Consider the following 15,413-nt stretch of genomic DNA (forward strand, 5'->3'; position numbering starts at 1 on the left):
CTTTAAATGGGTGGTTGAGAGAGAGCAGATGTTGGTTTCTGCCCATGCAAAGATCTTCTCTGAGAGACTGAGGAGATCGGGGTTCCTGGTGCCCCCCTGATGTCGAAGGTAAGCCACAGTCGTGGTGTTGTCTGAGTATATCCTTATGTGTTTCCTCTTCAAACTTAGAGTGCTGGCTCTCAAGGTCTCTAGGACGGCTCTCAATTCTCTGTAATTTGATGAGCGGGATGTGATAGATTGTGGCCATAGGCCCTGAGTGGGACGACCTGCCACGTCTGCTCCCCAGCCTGACTGACTTGCATCTGTCCGGATATTTATTACTGGCCAGGGATGCCATGATACTCCTTTTGTTAGGTTTGAAGTGTTTTTCCACCAATCCAAGGATCGCTTGACCACTTCTGATATCCGCATTTTTTGATTCAGGTGCTGAGGATTTCTGTCCCAAGAAGCCAATATCCAGCTCTGAAGGTATCTTGTGTGGCTCTGGCTCCACTGTACACACTGAATGGCTGACGTCATAATTCCTAGGATCCTCATGGCTTCTCATACTGTGCATTGATCTTTCCCCTGAAATATTGTAGTCTGTTGTATCAGCTTCATTATCTTCTCTGGTGGTAAGAAGGACATTTGCTGAACTGAGTCCAATAATGTTCCTAAAAAGACTACTTTTGTGCTTGGGGTTAGATTGGATTTCTCCAAATTTATCATCCAGCCTAACTGTTGCAGGATTAACATTGTGGCATTTCGGTGATGTATTAGTTCTTGTTTTGAACTGGCCACCACTAACAAATCGTCCAAGTAGGGTATGACTAATATCCTTTTTTTTCTCAGGAATGCTACCACTTCGATCATAATTTTTGTGAATGTCCTTGGGGCCGAAGAAATCCCAAAGGGCAGCGCCTTGTACTGATAATGTACTTCTTCTCCCCTGGGTGATCGTACTGCGAATCTGAGAAATTTTTGTGAGTTCGAATGGATTGGCACGTGGTAATATGCGTCTCTCAGATCTATGGTACACATAAAGGCTCCCCGTTGGATCAGGACGGCTGCTGAGCTTTCGGTTTCCATCTTGAACCTCCGGTAACGTATGTATTTGTTCAGGTTCTTCAGGTTGCAAATCATCCTGAATGTGCCGTTCAGTTTTTTTATCAGGAAGAGGGGAGAGTAGTACCCTTCTGTTAGATTTTCCTGAGTCACAGGGATGACGACGTCCAGCTGTACCAGCTTTTGTATTTCTGACCAGAGCAAGGCTGAGAGATTTTCTGAGGGTTGTTCTGTCAGGACAAATTTTTTTGGGGGAAGAGAGGTTAGTTCTATATGGTAACCTTCTTGAAGAATACTTAGTATCCAGGGATTTGATGTTATCTGATCCCATTGCGAATGGAATCTCAATAATCTTCCCCCCACTCTGGCGTCATTGTTTCCTGTACACTGGAGCGGAGTTACTGGCACTAAGTAGGAAGCCCCTTCCTCTTCTTCCTTTAGGGTAACTCCACTTACCCTGTTTACCTTTCCCTCTGTAAGACTGTTTTCTATCTTTGGAGTCCCGAAAGGGCTGCTTCATTGGATTAGTTCTAGATTCAGGAAAGCCTTTCTTCCTATCCGCTGCTTTTTCCAGAAGCGTGTCTAGTTCGGCACCAAATAGATATTCCCCTTCAAATGGAATACCGCAAAGTTTTGACTTTGACCTTAAATCTCCCGTCCATTGGCGAAGCCAGAGTGATCTCCTGACGGAATTAGATAGTGCTCCTTCTTTGGCGCTTATTCTTACTCCTTCTGCAGAAGCGTCTGCGATGAAGGCTGTAGCCGCTCTTAATGTGGGGAAGGTACTTAATAGCATCTCTCTAGGGGTGCCATCTCTAATATGACTCTCCAACTCGGTCACCCAGTGAAAGAGTGTGCGTGCCATGGATGTTGTGGCAATATTAGATTTTAAATTTAACATGGCACACTCCCATGTTTTCTTCAGAAGACTGTCTGCCTTCCGATCCAAGGGATCTTTAAGCTGGATCGCGTCTTCAAATGGTAGGTCCGTTTTTTTGGTCATTTTTGTGACCTGGATATCTACTTTAGGCGTAGAATTCCAAACTTTGGTTTCAGCTTCATCAAAGGAAAGACTGTTTTTAAACTCCTTAGATATGGAAATCCTGTTTTCTGGCTCCCTCCATTCTTCCAGTATCAATTCTTTGAGAGTGTTGTTAATTGGAAACACACGTCTCTTTTTTACCTTAAGAAGACCAAATAGCTCATCCTGGATAGTCTTGGTCTCCTCCACTTCTTCTATTTTGAGTGTATCTCTCATAGCTCTCAAAAGTGGCTCTAGATCTTCAGTTGCTAGCAGATATCTGGATTCCATTTTACTAGCTGAATTGGAGGGCCCAGGATCCATATCAACAGATTCTTTGGTTCCTTCAGAGTCCGATGCTGAATCCGACATGGATTCTATAATCCTTTGCCTTTTATGTGGAGGTTCTTGAGGTATAAATGCCGCCATGGATGTTGTAACTGATGTTCTAACTTAGTCTCTGATAAAGTTACGCATCTCATCCACGAATGAGACTCTCTCTTCTCTGAGCAAATTATCCACACAAGTTTTGCAGAATGGTTTTTTGTAGTCTGTGGGGAGCTTTTCTGAGCACATACTGCACTTTTTTGAAGTAGCCTTCTTAGTGCCCGACTCCTTAGCTCTCCCTTTATCCTTCTCCTTTTCCCTGGGATCCTACCAAGGAGAAGGAGGAGTAATTAGTCCTTAACCGGACACCTATGTGATAATATGGGGATATGTGGGTGACCCACCACCCTATCCCTAAATAACCCTACTTACAGGGTTCAAGGATATGAGGTCCATGTTTGAAGCCTCCACGCCATGCGCCTCCATATGCCCAATGGTGGAATCACTAATATCAGCAAGCCTAAACATTTAAAAAATTACACGATAGCTTCTGACAGATAAAACAGCGATGTATAAGTGAAAGGGTACCTTAAGAAGCTTGAACAAAGGATATACCGCACCAGTTCCTAAGAAAAACCTACATTGGGATATAGACCTATATCATATATGGCATAATTGAGGCAAAATTCAGCATATAACCGACCTTGATGGCTGGGGAAATGCTTAGAATGGAGTCTGATCTTGAAAGTACCTGAGTCAGGACTGACATGCGATCATTAGACCTCAGATCAACGTGCATATCCCGCTTTTTGAATCTTACCGATCCACGCTCCTGTTTCCGGGTCGCGCCATCATGGCGTCACATCCGGTTTCATCATTTCCGGTGGACGTCATCACCAGAGTCGGACGGAGCTGGCACACGTGACCTTCGTGACGGACGCGCTCTGGGTGTCCTTAGCTTCACGGAGCTGCGGGCAGAGCCGGAGAGATGTAGTCTCTTCTTGCGGCAGAGGAAAGGACCGAGTTCCGATCGAGGCCGAGACTACCTGGGGTAAGGGGAAAATCCCCGTGCCTATCATGATCCCCCCCTCACCGTCCCAACTACTGGGGATGAGGAGAGACTTCTCTCTACTCCCTGTAGAAGGCACTGGAGTACGGATGCCGGGGTGGGGTATTTAACCTCTCTGCTTCCTGTCCCTACAGAGGTCAAGGGTCATCCTCCAGTTGGGGCCGTCATGGGGGACGCTATGGAAATAAAAGACTACAGCAATATCAGGAAACTTCCACAAATTAATAAAAAGGTAGTTGGCAGAAGAAATTAAGTTGGAATTAACATGGTACAGATAAGGGCCATGGATTTAATTAAAATATTGTAATGAAGTCATTAGGGGAATAAGAAATTTGATTCACTAGGAAGATATTTTTTCCAGGATATGGAAACAAAGTTAATCCTGTTGGTGATAGTGGATGCAAGTACTGAGAATACGATATGATTGGAAACCATCTCATTATAGACAGCGGCATCACGTCTATGAGAGAGGTTATTTTTTTTAGATCTAAGTAATTCTGGTACTTTGGTGCCACCTGCTGCCCCTCTAGGGGTACAACATAAAGCAGTCTGGTAGTATGAGATTTATTAAAATGTCAGCCTTCCTTTTTTTCATAAAAAGTTAAAACAAAAACTGTAAAATACTTTAAGTTTCCTATATACAGGGTGGGGGGGGGGGGGAGTATTTAATACTCAGTGGATTTTGCAAGTTTTCCCACCTAATACGAATGGAGAGAGATGTAATTTTGTTATCAGATGTCACTTCACCTGAGAAAACCTAAAAAAAAAATAAATAAATAAATTCCCAAAAATTGCATTGTAATAAAAAGGAAATTTATTATTGAAAAATTATCCAAGAAATAATTTTTTGATCACCTGCCAAGAATGCTGTCTTTCACACCTTTTAGTTTTTCTTTAAAGAGCAACTCCGAGGTTACCTGGCCAAAAAAGTCTAAGCACAGCTGGAGAGAGCGTTTCACAACAATTCAATGCTGCTGGTTTCTTCTTAGATATACCTGGGTGGATCTCAGGCCATGAGCCCTTCAGCTTCTCCTGAAGTGGGTGGGCACTTCCTAGATGTGACTTCAGCTGAGGCCACAGCAGCTTCCCTCTCTTCCCATAATGCGGAGCTATCCTTTCTGGGTGCGGTCACATGTCGCGTTTAACGAATGCTTTTAAAAATGCATTGCAACAGCTGAAGAGAGATTTGCCCAATTAAACAGCTGTTAACACATGTGTTTACAAAACGGAACTGTAAACGCATCGTTAACACATGAGCTAACATCGCGGTTAACACTGCGCTAACAAACGCATGCGTTAACAGCTGTTTAATTAGGCAAATCTCCCTTCAGCTTTTGCAGTGCGTTTTTAAACGCATACGTTAAATGCGACCACACCCTCTACCTCTAGCAGCCCAGACAATCAGAACAGAGAATCTCAGGCTTAATCATCTTCTCAGTGTTAAAGGAGTTGTCCAAGAGCAAAAAAAAACAACACTGGTGGGAGGGGGCGTCACGCGCCGCCATCCCTCCAGTCCGTGCCCCATGTAAACAAACAGGGGCACGGAAGCCACGCTGCGTCCAGCTTCCAGACGGCCAAGGAGGCTGGCCACACCCGCCAGTCCCACATTATACAGTGCTGGGAATAGGGAAGGGTGGGCGTGGCCGGACGGAACCTGAACGCTGCGCAGCTTACGTGCCTCCGTTTCTTTACATGGGGCATGGACCGGCGAGATTGAAGCGCAGGAAATTGGGAGGGATAGCGGAGGTAAATAAATACATGTTTCTTTTTAACCCCTTAAAGACACAGCCATTAAATAGCTTAAGGCTCAGTCCCATTTTTTGGATTCTGACATGCGTCGCTTTATATGGTTATAACTTTTGAACACTGTTACTTATCAAAACGATTCTGAGATTGTTTTTTCCCCACATGTTGTACTTAAGTTTTGCGTTTATTTACAAAAAAAAAGAAAAAAAAAAAATGATGATGAATTTTTGGAAAAATTTGCCTTTTTTGAAATTCGAAGTCATTGCGTTTTCAGGCAGATCGATTTACCACCTAAATAAGTTGCTGAATAACATTTCCCATTTGTCTACTTTACATTCTCATAATTTTTTAAATGTCTGGATAATTTATTTTGAGGTCCCGCGGCCTACAAATCGAATAGCAATTTTTCAGATTTTCAGAATTGATTATTTTGGGGAAAAATACAGTTTTGAATGAAATTTTACATATTTAGCATTAAAACCCCCCTATATAAAAATCAACCCATTTTCCAATCTGCACCCCTCAAGCTTTCAGAAACAGCTTTAAGGAAGATTGTTAACCCCTTGAAATCTTCATAGTAATGAAATGAAAATGGAGGTGAAATTTAGAATGGTCAAATTGTGTCGGTTATACGTTCATTTAGCCCTAAAATATACACATTTCCAAAAGATAAAACCCACCATACAATTTGTTCTCCAATTTCTTCAGAGTACAGAGACCCCCAATATGTGGCCGTTACTTGTTTTATGGGGGAACAGCGAGGTGCAGAAGGGAAGGAGCGCCCTGCAGCTGCCAGGATTTTAGTTTCCTTATTGGCCCCTTTTGTAGGCTATAAAATGTTCAGCTTTTCGTTATTGGGGCATTTTTAGATGCTTTTTCCAGTGTTACCATTTTGGGGGGTTTAAAATTTAGGAACTTTTTTTTGAGGGCAGGAGTAGAAATGCATCAATGCTGTACTGGATTTTTTACATTCTCCCAAGCCCCCTCCCCCCCCCCGGTCACACGTTCATAACGCGACGCTAGCACACAGTGGGCGGGGCTCGGGCCGATCGCATATGCGTTTCCCGGGAAACGCATGCGATTAATAACCCGATCGCATGCGATTCTCTGGAAACGCATATGCGATCGCCCGCATATGAACGCGGCGCTAGCGGAACGTGTGAACGCGCCCTCAATCTATCATTTTTGCATTGCCGTCTTTCAAGTGGCATAACATTTTTACTTTTTTGGCTACGGAGCTGGTTGATGGTTCGTTTTTTGCCGGAGATGTTGTACTTTGCACCAGTATCATTCTGGAGTACAGGCAGTTACATAGAAGATAGGGTCTGTAGGTTTGTTCTTAAGTTGAATGTGTATGTAAGTCGGAACTGTATATTTATCATTGTAATCGCAGACAGAACTTTTTTGGTCTCTGTGACAATTGCATTCTAAAAATGTTGGGTTGTCATAAGAACCAGGATTAACACTAAAGCTTCATTACAGACGCCTGTGATAACTGTTACAGCTGATCATTGTAGCCTAAGGCTAAAGTACAATTAATTACCAATATCCAGTGGTCCGTTTGTAACTAGGGGTCGTATGTAAGTCGAGTGTTCTTAAGTAGGGGACCGCCTGTACATATGTTTTTTTGATCACTTTTTATTGCAATTTTTGTGGGATTGAATAGGTAAAAATCATAATTTTTGGAGGGTTTATAAGTTTTTTTTTTTACGGCGTTTATCGTGCGGGTTCAATAATGATTTACTTTGATTCTGTGGGTTGTTACGGACAAGGTGATTCTATATGTGTGGGGTTTGTGTTATTATTCAGACTTTTTTTTGCGTTATACGTCTCATGTTCATGTTTTTGGGCTTATGGGCATTTTTATGGATTTCCAACTTTATTTTTTATTGAATAACCTTTTTTCCCACTTTTTGCTATAGCAACGATCGGCGCCCCCTGAAAACGGCTAAGGGGGGGGGGGGGGGACGATCGTGGGGGAAAGACCCCCCAAAGCCAGGTTAAATGCCGCGGTTGCGCCGACCGTGGCATTTAACGGGTTAAGCACCCCGTACATTGTTATATTGGGGTGCCGGAACCCCATGTTTCCCGATGCCGGTTCAGCTCAAATCTTGCACACTACCTGCTATGGTGGCATCTGCTGAACAGCCTGGCTGTCTCCATTACTCTCCTCTCATACCAGGACAGTGGGGGATGAGGAGTTGAGAGAAGACATAGCACACAGATGTAAGTAGTCATTATCATATTTATCTGCTGCGGTGCTGTTCTTCACTGAACCACAATAACCTTTTAGAGAGACGGAGAAGGTTTGCAGAGCAGGTTTATGGAGGATATTCTGTGCACACTACATTATTAAACTAAGAAGCTGCAGGTGGAGGAGATGCACTGTGTGTGAGAACATGAGAGCAGCGAGTATATAGAGCAGACATGATAGAGCTGCTTCCTGTAATCACTGAAAAGACGAAAACACACACTGTATAGACCCACCTGCACCCTTTCCTGACCATAGCTGTGTTTCTCCAGACTCTAAGATAAGGTAACAAATGTATGTTGTAAAAATGTTAGTTTTAAGCTATTGCAGCTATAGGAAAAACTTTTATAAATTTCACAGTTATGCCTTAAAAAGCTCCTCCTACTCTACACACATTACCTGTAGTAATTGCAAAAGACACATGTCCAAGAGCTGTCTTAGGACACAAAGGACAATATTGTAGGCCCCGCACAGAGGTTGGATGGGCTACAGGACAGTAGGCAAGCAGCTTGGCGAGAGGGCAACAACTGTTGGTGAAATTATTAGAGAATGGGGAAGATTGACTGTCATCTTGTGTTTCTTCCTATCTGGGGCTACATGCAAGATCTCAGCTTGTGGAGTAAGGATGTAACACACTACAACATCATGTATCAAAATCCTGCAGGCACACAAGATCTACAAGTTAACGTCCAGACCCATTTGAAGTTCGACAATGGACATTTTGATGATCCAGAGGAAGCATGGGAGAAGGTCATGTGGTAAGTTTCTACTTTAGAGGAAGGAGGAGTACAACCCCAAGAAAACCACCCCAACCATGAAGCATGGGATGGAAACATCATACTCTAAGCCCCCTTCCTCCCCAAAGACAACTGTACCATGTGTAAGGGAAGATGGATGGGGTCAATGTATCGCATGATTTTGCCTAAAAAAGCTCTTCCCTCAGTAAGAGCATTGAAGATGGGTCATGGCTGGGTCTTCCCGTATAAAATACACGGCTGAGGTAACTTAGGAGTGGCTCCATAAATAGTATTTCAAAGTCATGGAGTGATAATTTAAAATTTCTGAATCGCAATGTTGCCCAGCGACAGCCCGAAAACTGGAGAAGATCTGTAAAGAGGAGGACGCCATATCCCTGCTGCAGTGTGATCTGCTACACGTCCGACTTCTGTCACTGGTTTCTCTATCAAATATTTACCTTCTGGTTTTCTATTGTATCAAATAAGTACTTCATGCAATAAAATACATACGTGACTTTCTGGATTTTGTAGCTTCTTTCTTGCCTAAAAATTACAGACATCTCCATCCTCTTTAGGGGGAAATCTTGCAAAAATCAACAGAATATCCAATACTTACCCAACTGTACTCAGCGGGGGAAGACGTAGTAATGTGTCGGGTCTTTAGACCAGCACAGAATAGAACGAGACATTTCTCTACTGCTCCAGAATAATCCCGGTGTCTGATGCTAGATGAATAATCTGGTGCAGTACTAGACTGGGGAGTTGTACTTTGCACCTCCTATTGTTAATCTAGTTTGCTGCACTACAATATTTAATTTTCTGACGCATGGACAGAATTTCTTGCCGGTCAAGCCGCCAAGTTACTGAGGACACGTCCCCTTTTTGGACGAGTCAGAAAACTGCCTAAAAAATGGTCTAAACCCTTCACTAGATGTGGGGCAGGGCATTTCAGGTGCAAATCACTCCAGTTTTCTGCCGTAGAAAGACAGATCTCAGACACATCTCCCCCAGTATTTTTGGTTTTACTACATCTCTACTTGCGGTCAGAGAAGAAAATCCATTCTCCGCTACTGTGGTGACCTGAATCGTAGCCAAGTTTGTGCCAGTATCTACTTATACTATAGGTTTACACTACTGTGTTAAAAGACATCTATCACCAGGATTAAGGTTTGTAAACCAAGCACTGACATAATGTTATGTGCCCCCTCTGATCTGCTCTTCTTTTAGCTTCTTATGCCCTGGTTTTTAGAAAAAAAATGTAGAAAAAAAAATTCCAAAAAATTATGCAAATAAGCCTAAGGGGCTCCTAGCTCAATAGATGTCAATGGAGCCCCCAGGCTTATTTGCATCATTTTTATAACTTTTTTTAAGTAAAAAAACGATTGCTTGATTAGTTAAAAAGAAGAACAGATCCGACAGAGAGGACACACACCTGCAATCTGTGTGCTTGGTTTACAAACCTTAGTCCTGAGACTAATATGTATCAATATGGACCACAAAGTAAAATCATCAAAAGATGTAAATGGACATCATTAGAATGGCTGCCCCATGACAGTGACCGGCTCCAGAAGGAAAGGGATGTATGTGTCACTTCCCTGTGATCCCCAAGGAGCAAAACCAACATTGAAATTATGATCTAGAATGTGGACTTACCGGATGCTGACGGATAATAGGAAGATCCGGTAAATACTTTGGCTTCTGTTTGCTCACAGAAAGGTTTGATAGCTGGAGGAGGAGGTCTCTGGAGTACGTGATCCTGTCTACATATGGGACATGAAAGGGTAAATGCTATACTGTAAGTGAGCAATTTATGACAACCATAAATCACAGGAATCCTGAATTTCGTGTTCATCTGAACAATTGTTTGGAGTGACCAGATAAAAAAAAAAAAAATAGAGCAGCAGGCTCCATCAGATGTCTTGCAGATGGAGAGGGTTTTCGGTGTTTTTAGGGGGAAACCCAGTCCTTTATATTGAAGAGGTTTCGATTCACTGGATTTTCCAAAAAAAAAAAAAAAAACACAAAAACACAGGCACGGGGTGTGAACGCCCTGTGCCTTCCCCTTCATCGCCCGCTAGACCCCTCGACCCCCATATGGCATGGAGGTGGCGTATTCATTTTATGGCACAGAAGTACTGCTAAATCTCCCCCCACGTCTCCATAAAGCGCTACTGCTCCATCCTAAAGAGGAAGACAATGGGACAATGTGGAGTTAACAAGTAGTATGAAAAGAGAGACTGCTTCCAGATTTTAGCCCATTAAACTAGTAGCATCCTTCGGTGGCAATTTAATGACTTTCCTACAATTTCCCTCTTTTAATCTTAAAGGAAACCTACCATTTGATTTGATGCATTATGAAGCAAACATACCGTGAGAATGCTGTAGCTACACTGATGCAGAAACATATCTTGATTAATCCCTGTGCTGAGTGGTTTTGCTGATAAAACAGATATAACATTATGATAATGAAGCTCTGTCTCTTCTGTGGCTGCTGCAGCTTCTTCTAGCACGCAAGGTACTGCAGGAGAGGATGATGTAATCCCTGGGTTGTGCCTGAAGACAGAATAAGCCATCGCTGCACTATCCCCCAGCTGATGTGTCCGAGTGATCCAGCTCAGGTTGATTAGTCATGTCTTGACTAACCTCCATTTGTAATAACAATCTCCCATGTGTAATGTGTTTATCTAGGCACGCTGCCTGACCCAGCTTTCCCAAGGTCCTGAATGTTATAATGTTTTTTTCAGCAAAACCACTCAGCTCAGGGATTAACCAAGATATGAACCTGCATCAGTGTAGCTACCACATTCTCAAGGTATGTTTTCTTCATAATGCAAAAAAAAAAAAAAAAAAAAAAAACTCCAAACCCATATGCAAATTAGCAGAAAAAAAAATTCATCAAATCATATTTTGCCTGAAATGAGTCCCTGGAAGAGGGAACATCACTTCAGATATACCTTTACCATGGGGACTTTAGTACATTGTGGTGTATAAATAAGTCCCCGCTGGTATACATAGGGTCATTTGTGATATCACATCCAGTGATACAGGCGTCAGGCTGTAGGGGGATTGCGCTGTTGACGGGATGCTATTGCTGAGCCTCTATATATTTAAGCTGTAAAGCACTACGATATATAAAGGCGCTATATAAAGATGATATATATATATATATATATATATATATATATATATATATATATATATATATATATATTATATATTATAGCAAAAGATATACAAAAGTGATGCAAGGAGAAGTGTTGAATGTGATAAGAACGTGAACACAACATCATGAGTATTCAGACCCTTTGCTGTGATGCTAATATTTAACGCACATGCTTTCCCTTTCCTTCTGGTCCTCCTTGAGATGGTTCTACTCCTTCATTAAAATCTAGTGGTGTTTAATCAAACTGCTTGGAGTTGATAAGGAAAGGCACACACTTATCTACACAAGTCCTCACAACTCACACTGCATATCAGAGCACATGAGAATCGTGAGGTCTAAAGAACTGCCCAATTAGCTCAGAGAATTTTAACAACGCACAGATCTGGCCAAGGTTACAATAGAATTTCTGCTCAAGGTTCGTGAGAGCAAAGTGGTCTCCATAATCCTTAAATGGAAGAAGCTTGGGATGACCACAACTCTTCCTCAACCTCGCCACCCAGCCAAAATAAGCAGTCGAGGGAAAAGAGTCCTGGTGAGAGACTTAATGAATCACCCCTAGATCACAGAGGATGCAGTAGGGAGATGGGAGAAGTCACCTATCATTACAGCTTCCACCAGTCGGGGCTTTATGACAGAGTCTGCTGACAGAAGCCGCTCCTCAGTGCAAGATGTATGAAAGCCGCATACAGTGTGCAAAAAACATGAAGGACTCCCAGACTATGCGAAATAAGATTCTCTCGTCTGATGAGATAAAGATTGAACTTTTTGGTGTTAAGTAGCATGTGTAGAAAAAAAAAAAAAAAATTAAAAAAACACAGGCGATGCTCATCATACGCCAAATACAATCCCAGCAGTGACACATAGGGGGCAGCATCAGGCTATGGGGGCAGGGACAGGACCACTGGGTGTAATGGAAGGAAAGATGAATGCGGCCAAGTACAGAGATATCCTGGATGAGAACCTCTTCCTGATATCTGGACCTCAAAATGGGCTGAACCTTCCAACAAGACAATGACCCTAATCACACAGCTAAAATAATAAAGCAGAGGCTTCAGAACATCTCTGTGACCATTCCTGATGGGCCCAGCCAGAGCCCGGACCTAAACCCAACTGGGCATCTCTGGAGAGACAAGGAAATGGCGTCCACCAATGTTCACCATCCAACCTGAGGGAACTGGAGAGGATCTGCAAGGAAGAGGCAGAAGATCCCCAAATCCAGGTGTAAGGAACTTGTTGTATCTTCCCAAGAAGACGGAGTAGCTGCTTCTACTCAATACTGAGCAAACGGGCTGAATACTTATGACTATGTGATATTTCAGTTTTAAAAAATTAGCTTTGGAGCTTAAAGGACACCTGTCATCAGGTCTCTGCCACTAGTCCTGTCACCACTACCTGTTGGAGCAGCTCACAAGGATCCCATCCCAGCCTTTATCTAGTCATTTCATACATTAATCATTATAAAATCATCTTTTCTTTATCATATAAATGAGGCTGGTCACATGGTCAGAGGCAGTGATGTCACCCGTTACCCCTCCCCTCTCCTCCCCCTGCTCATGTCTGTGTGTAATATATAGTAAAGCATGGCTAGTGTGTGTGCTGTGTCTGCTGACATGCTGCATCCTCCTAATATACAGGTGAGACACACAGACATCAGCTACACATGAATCTGACATGTTCTGCTGTAACATGGCTGCATCCTGGAGCTGCTGTATCTCTTCTATACACACACAGGCTGCAGGAAGCACATCATTATACAGCCTCACATCATTATACAGGCTGTCAGTCATGCACTGGGGGTGTGGCTGTACCTCCCACTCATGAATAGAGTGGACAGCTTGAATATGCTAATGCTTCATTGGACATTTCACAGGTCATTTGCATACAGCTTTAGGACCTCATTGCTTAGGGTTACAGGCATGTAGAGGGACAATGAAGGGATAGAGGCAATGCTCTCTAATGGCAGTTTATGAAAATATATTTAGTTTAGGGGGGTTATTTTGCATGACGGGTTCTCTTTAATAGCTTTGGAAGCAGAAAAGTACCTACGGGGGACATCGGAAAATTTTTGTTTTAGAGTAGACGACGAGTTAGTGTTTTTCAGCACAAATTTGGATATACGGTAGGTTTTTTCCTGTCAAGATGGGGGGCAGTGCGAGCAAAAAAACAAAAAAAATAATCTTTTTTCCAGTTGGCTGCAATGAAACAGTGAAAAATGATAAGGGGTCTTTCTTTACCCACCATAACTGTTCTATACTGTGGTCTTCTATACAGAGTTACCTTTGTTAGTATTTACAGAAGGTTCTTCAGTCGGTTTTTCAGGTACCAAATCCTTGAAGACATGGTGATTGTTTCCAATGGCGCACAACTGCAGCAGAAACAAGGAACAAATGTCACTATAAGAAGGTTTGCCCAATTATTAACCCCTTCAAAAGGAAATCTCCCACTTTGCAGAAAACCAAGCACAGTCACACGTAGCGGCGTGCACACCCATGCAGGGACTGCTTTACTTTATCAATAAAACTATGTAAATTGGCTCTCGGGAACTGCTGAATCCGAGATATAATATTCTGCGCCATGTACTGGGAAGCGGCGAAAAAAATTCCAAATGCAGTGAAATAACGCATTTGCGCCATATTCTTGTGGGCTTGGTTTTTATGGCTTTCCCTGTGCACCCCAAATGACATGTCTACTTTTTTTTTAAAGTTTGTACAATCACGGAAATACTAAATATATACAGGTTTTATTGTGTCTTGATACATTTAAAAAATTAAATACCTTCTGTGCAATAAAATAAAGTCTTTGTTTCGCCATATTCTTGCGCTAATAACATTTTCCTACTTCGGTGCATGGAGCTGTGTGCGGAGTCATTTTTTTGCGGGAAAGGTGGACAATTTATTTGCCACCGTTTTGGTGACTGTATGACCTTTTGATCACTTGTTATTACATGTTGCAAAATGGCAAAAAAAATTGGACATGTTGGTGCTATTTTCCAGATAACTAAAATGTTTGGGATTTTTACAGCTTATTTTATCAGTTCTAGGGAATGGGAGGGGGTGGGGGTTTGATTTGAATTTTTAACTTTTTTTTTTTTTAATTTACTTAAGAACATCCGACTTACAGATGACCCCTAGTTACAAACGGACCTCTGGATGTTGGTAATTTACTGTACTTTAACGTTTGGCTACAATAAACATCTATAACAGTTATCACAGGTGTCTGTAATGAAGCTTTATTGTTAATCCTGGTTCTTATTAGAATCCAAACTTTTTAAAATCCAATTTTCATAGAGACCAAAAAATTTTTGGCTGGCGCTACAATTATAAAATATACAGTTCAGACTTTGATACAAATTCAACTTAAGAGCCTATCTTGGATGCAACCTGGGGACTGCCTGTGTAGTTATTTTTTAAGACCTCCTAGGGTACTTTAATCCTAAGGTTGTCTCATTGATCTATTACAATGTGCCAGATCTTCAGAAACCATACAGCCTCCGGTCTTAAAGGAATGTAAATTTCTTGACTTTGGCATTTAACACTCCGATGCATAGAGAGAACTCAGTCTGTAAGTCTTCTCCATACAGGAGCACAGAAGATGGAGGCAGCCTGCAGCTCAGACAAGTCACATGTTTTTTTTTAAATGCATCCAAACAAAAACCCAAAACCCAAGGATTTTGTCAGGGTGCAAGTGTAAGTTATAACACACAATTATATTGTAATACAAATGCTTAGAAAAGGCAGAAAGGCAGATTTGCACTGCAGGTGTCATTGGCTTTTACAATCTGTCGTAAGTGAAAATGAGGTTCCTGGTGACAGGTTCCCTTTAATAATATAGAGAAAACCATTCAACTCTAAGGAGTCACAGCAACTCCTCCGGTCTTTGGATTAGAAGATGCCACATAGACAAGTATCTTGGTTATGGAAGGAAGCATCTTACCAGGTTACAATTGCTGTCTCTGTAGTTATCGGTGAACTTGGCTTGGATGTTGACCATGAATTTGGTTCCTGCAGAAGAAGACACTGGATGTAGATTACAGAATATTGCTGCAGGATGTGGCT

General features: G+C 42.2%; 1 protein-coding gene across 10 annotated transcripts in view; it reads right to left on the reverse strand.

Annotated features, from left to right (window-relative positions):
* The window catches only part of C5H8orf88 (chromosome 5 C8orf88 homolog), a 50,092-nt gene that overhangs the window by 21,409 nt on the left and 13,270 nt on the right, over positions 1-15,413 (reverse strand). For 8 of the 10 annotated variants that reach the window (XM_072151563.1, XM_072151557.1, XM_072151554.1 and 5 more), the window contains 4 exons: positions 15,292-15,359; positions 13,636-13,723; positions 9,849-9,955; positions 4,160-4,218 (listed from right to left, as the gene is read on the reverse strand). In XM_072151563.1, coding sequence (XP_072007664.1) covers positions 4,160-4,218; positions 9,849-9,955; positions 13,636-13,723; positions 15,292-15,359 — 322 coding nt within the window. The remainder of the gene's footprint in view (positions 1-4,159; positions 4,219-9,848; positions 9,956-13,635; positions 13,724-15,291; positions 15,360-15,413) is intronic. The other 2 variants (XM_072151555.1, XM_072151556.1) reach the window with 1 other exon arrangement.

Source organism: Engystomops pustulosus, chromosome 5 (genome assembly GCF_040894005.1).
Source record: "Engystomops pustulosus chromosome 5, aEngPut4.maternal, whole genome shotgun sequence".
NCBI lineage: Eukaryota > Metazoa > Chordata > Amphibia > Anura > Leptodactylidae > Engystomops > Engystomops pustulosus.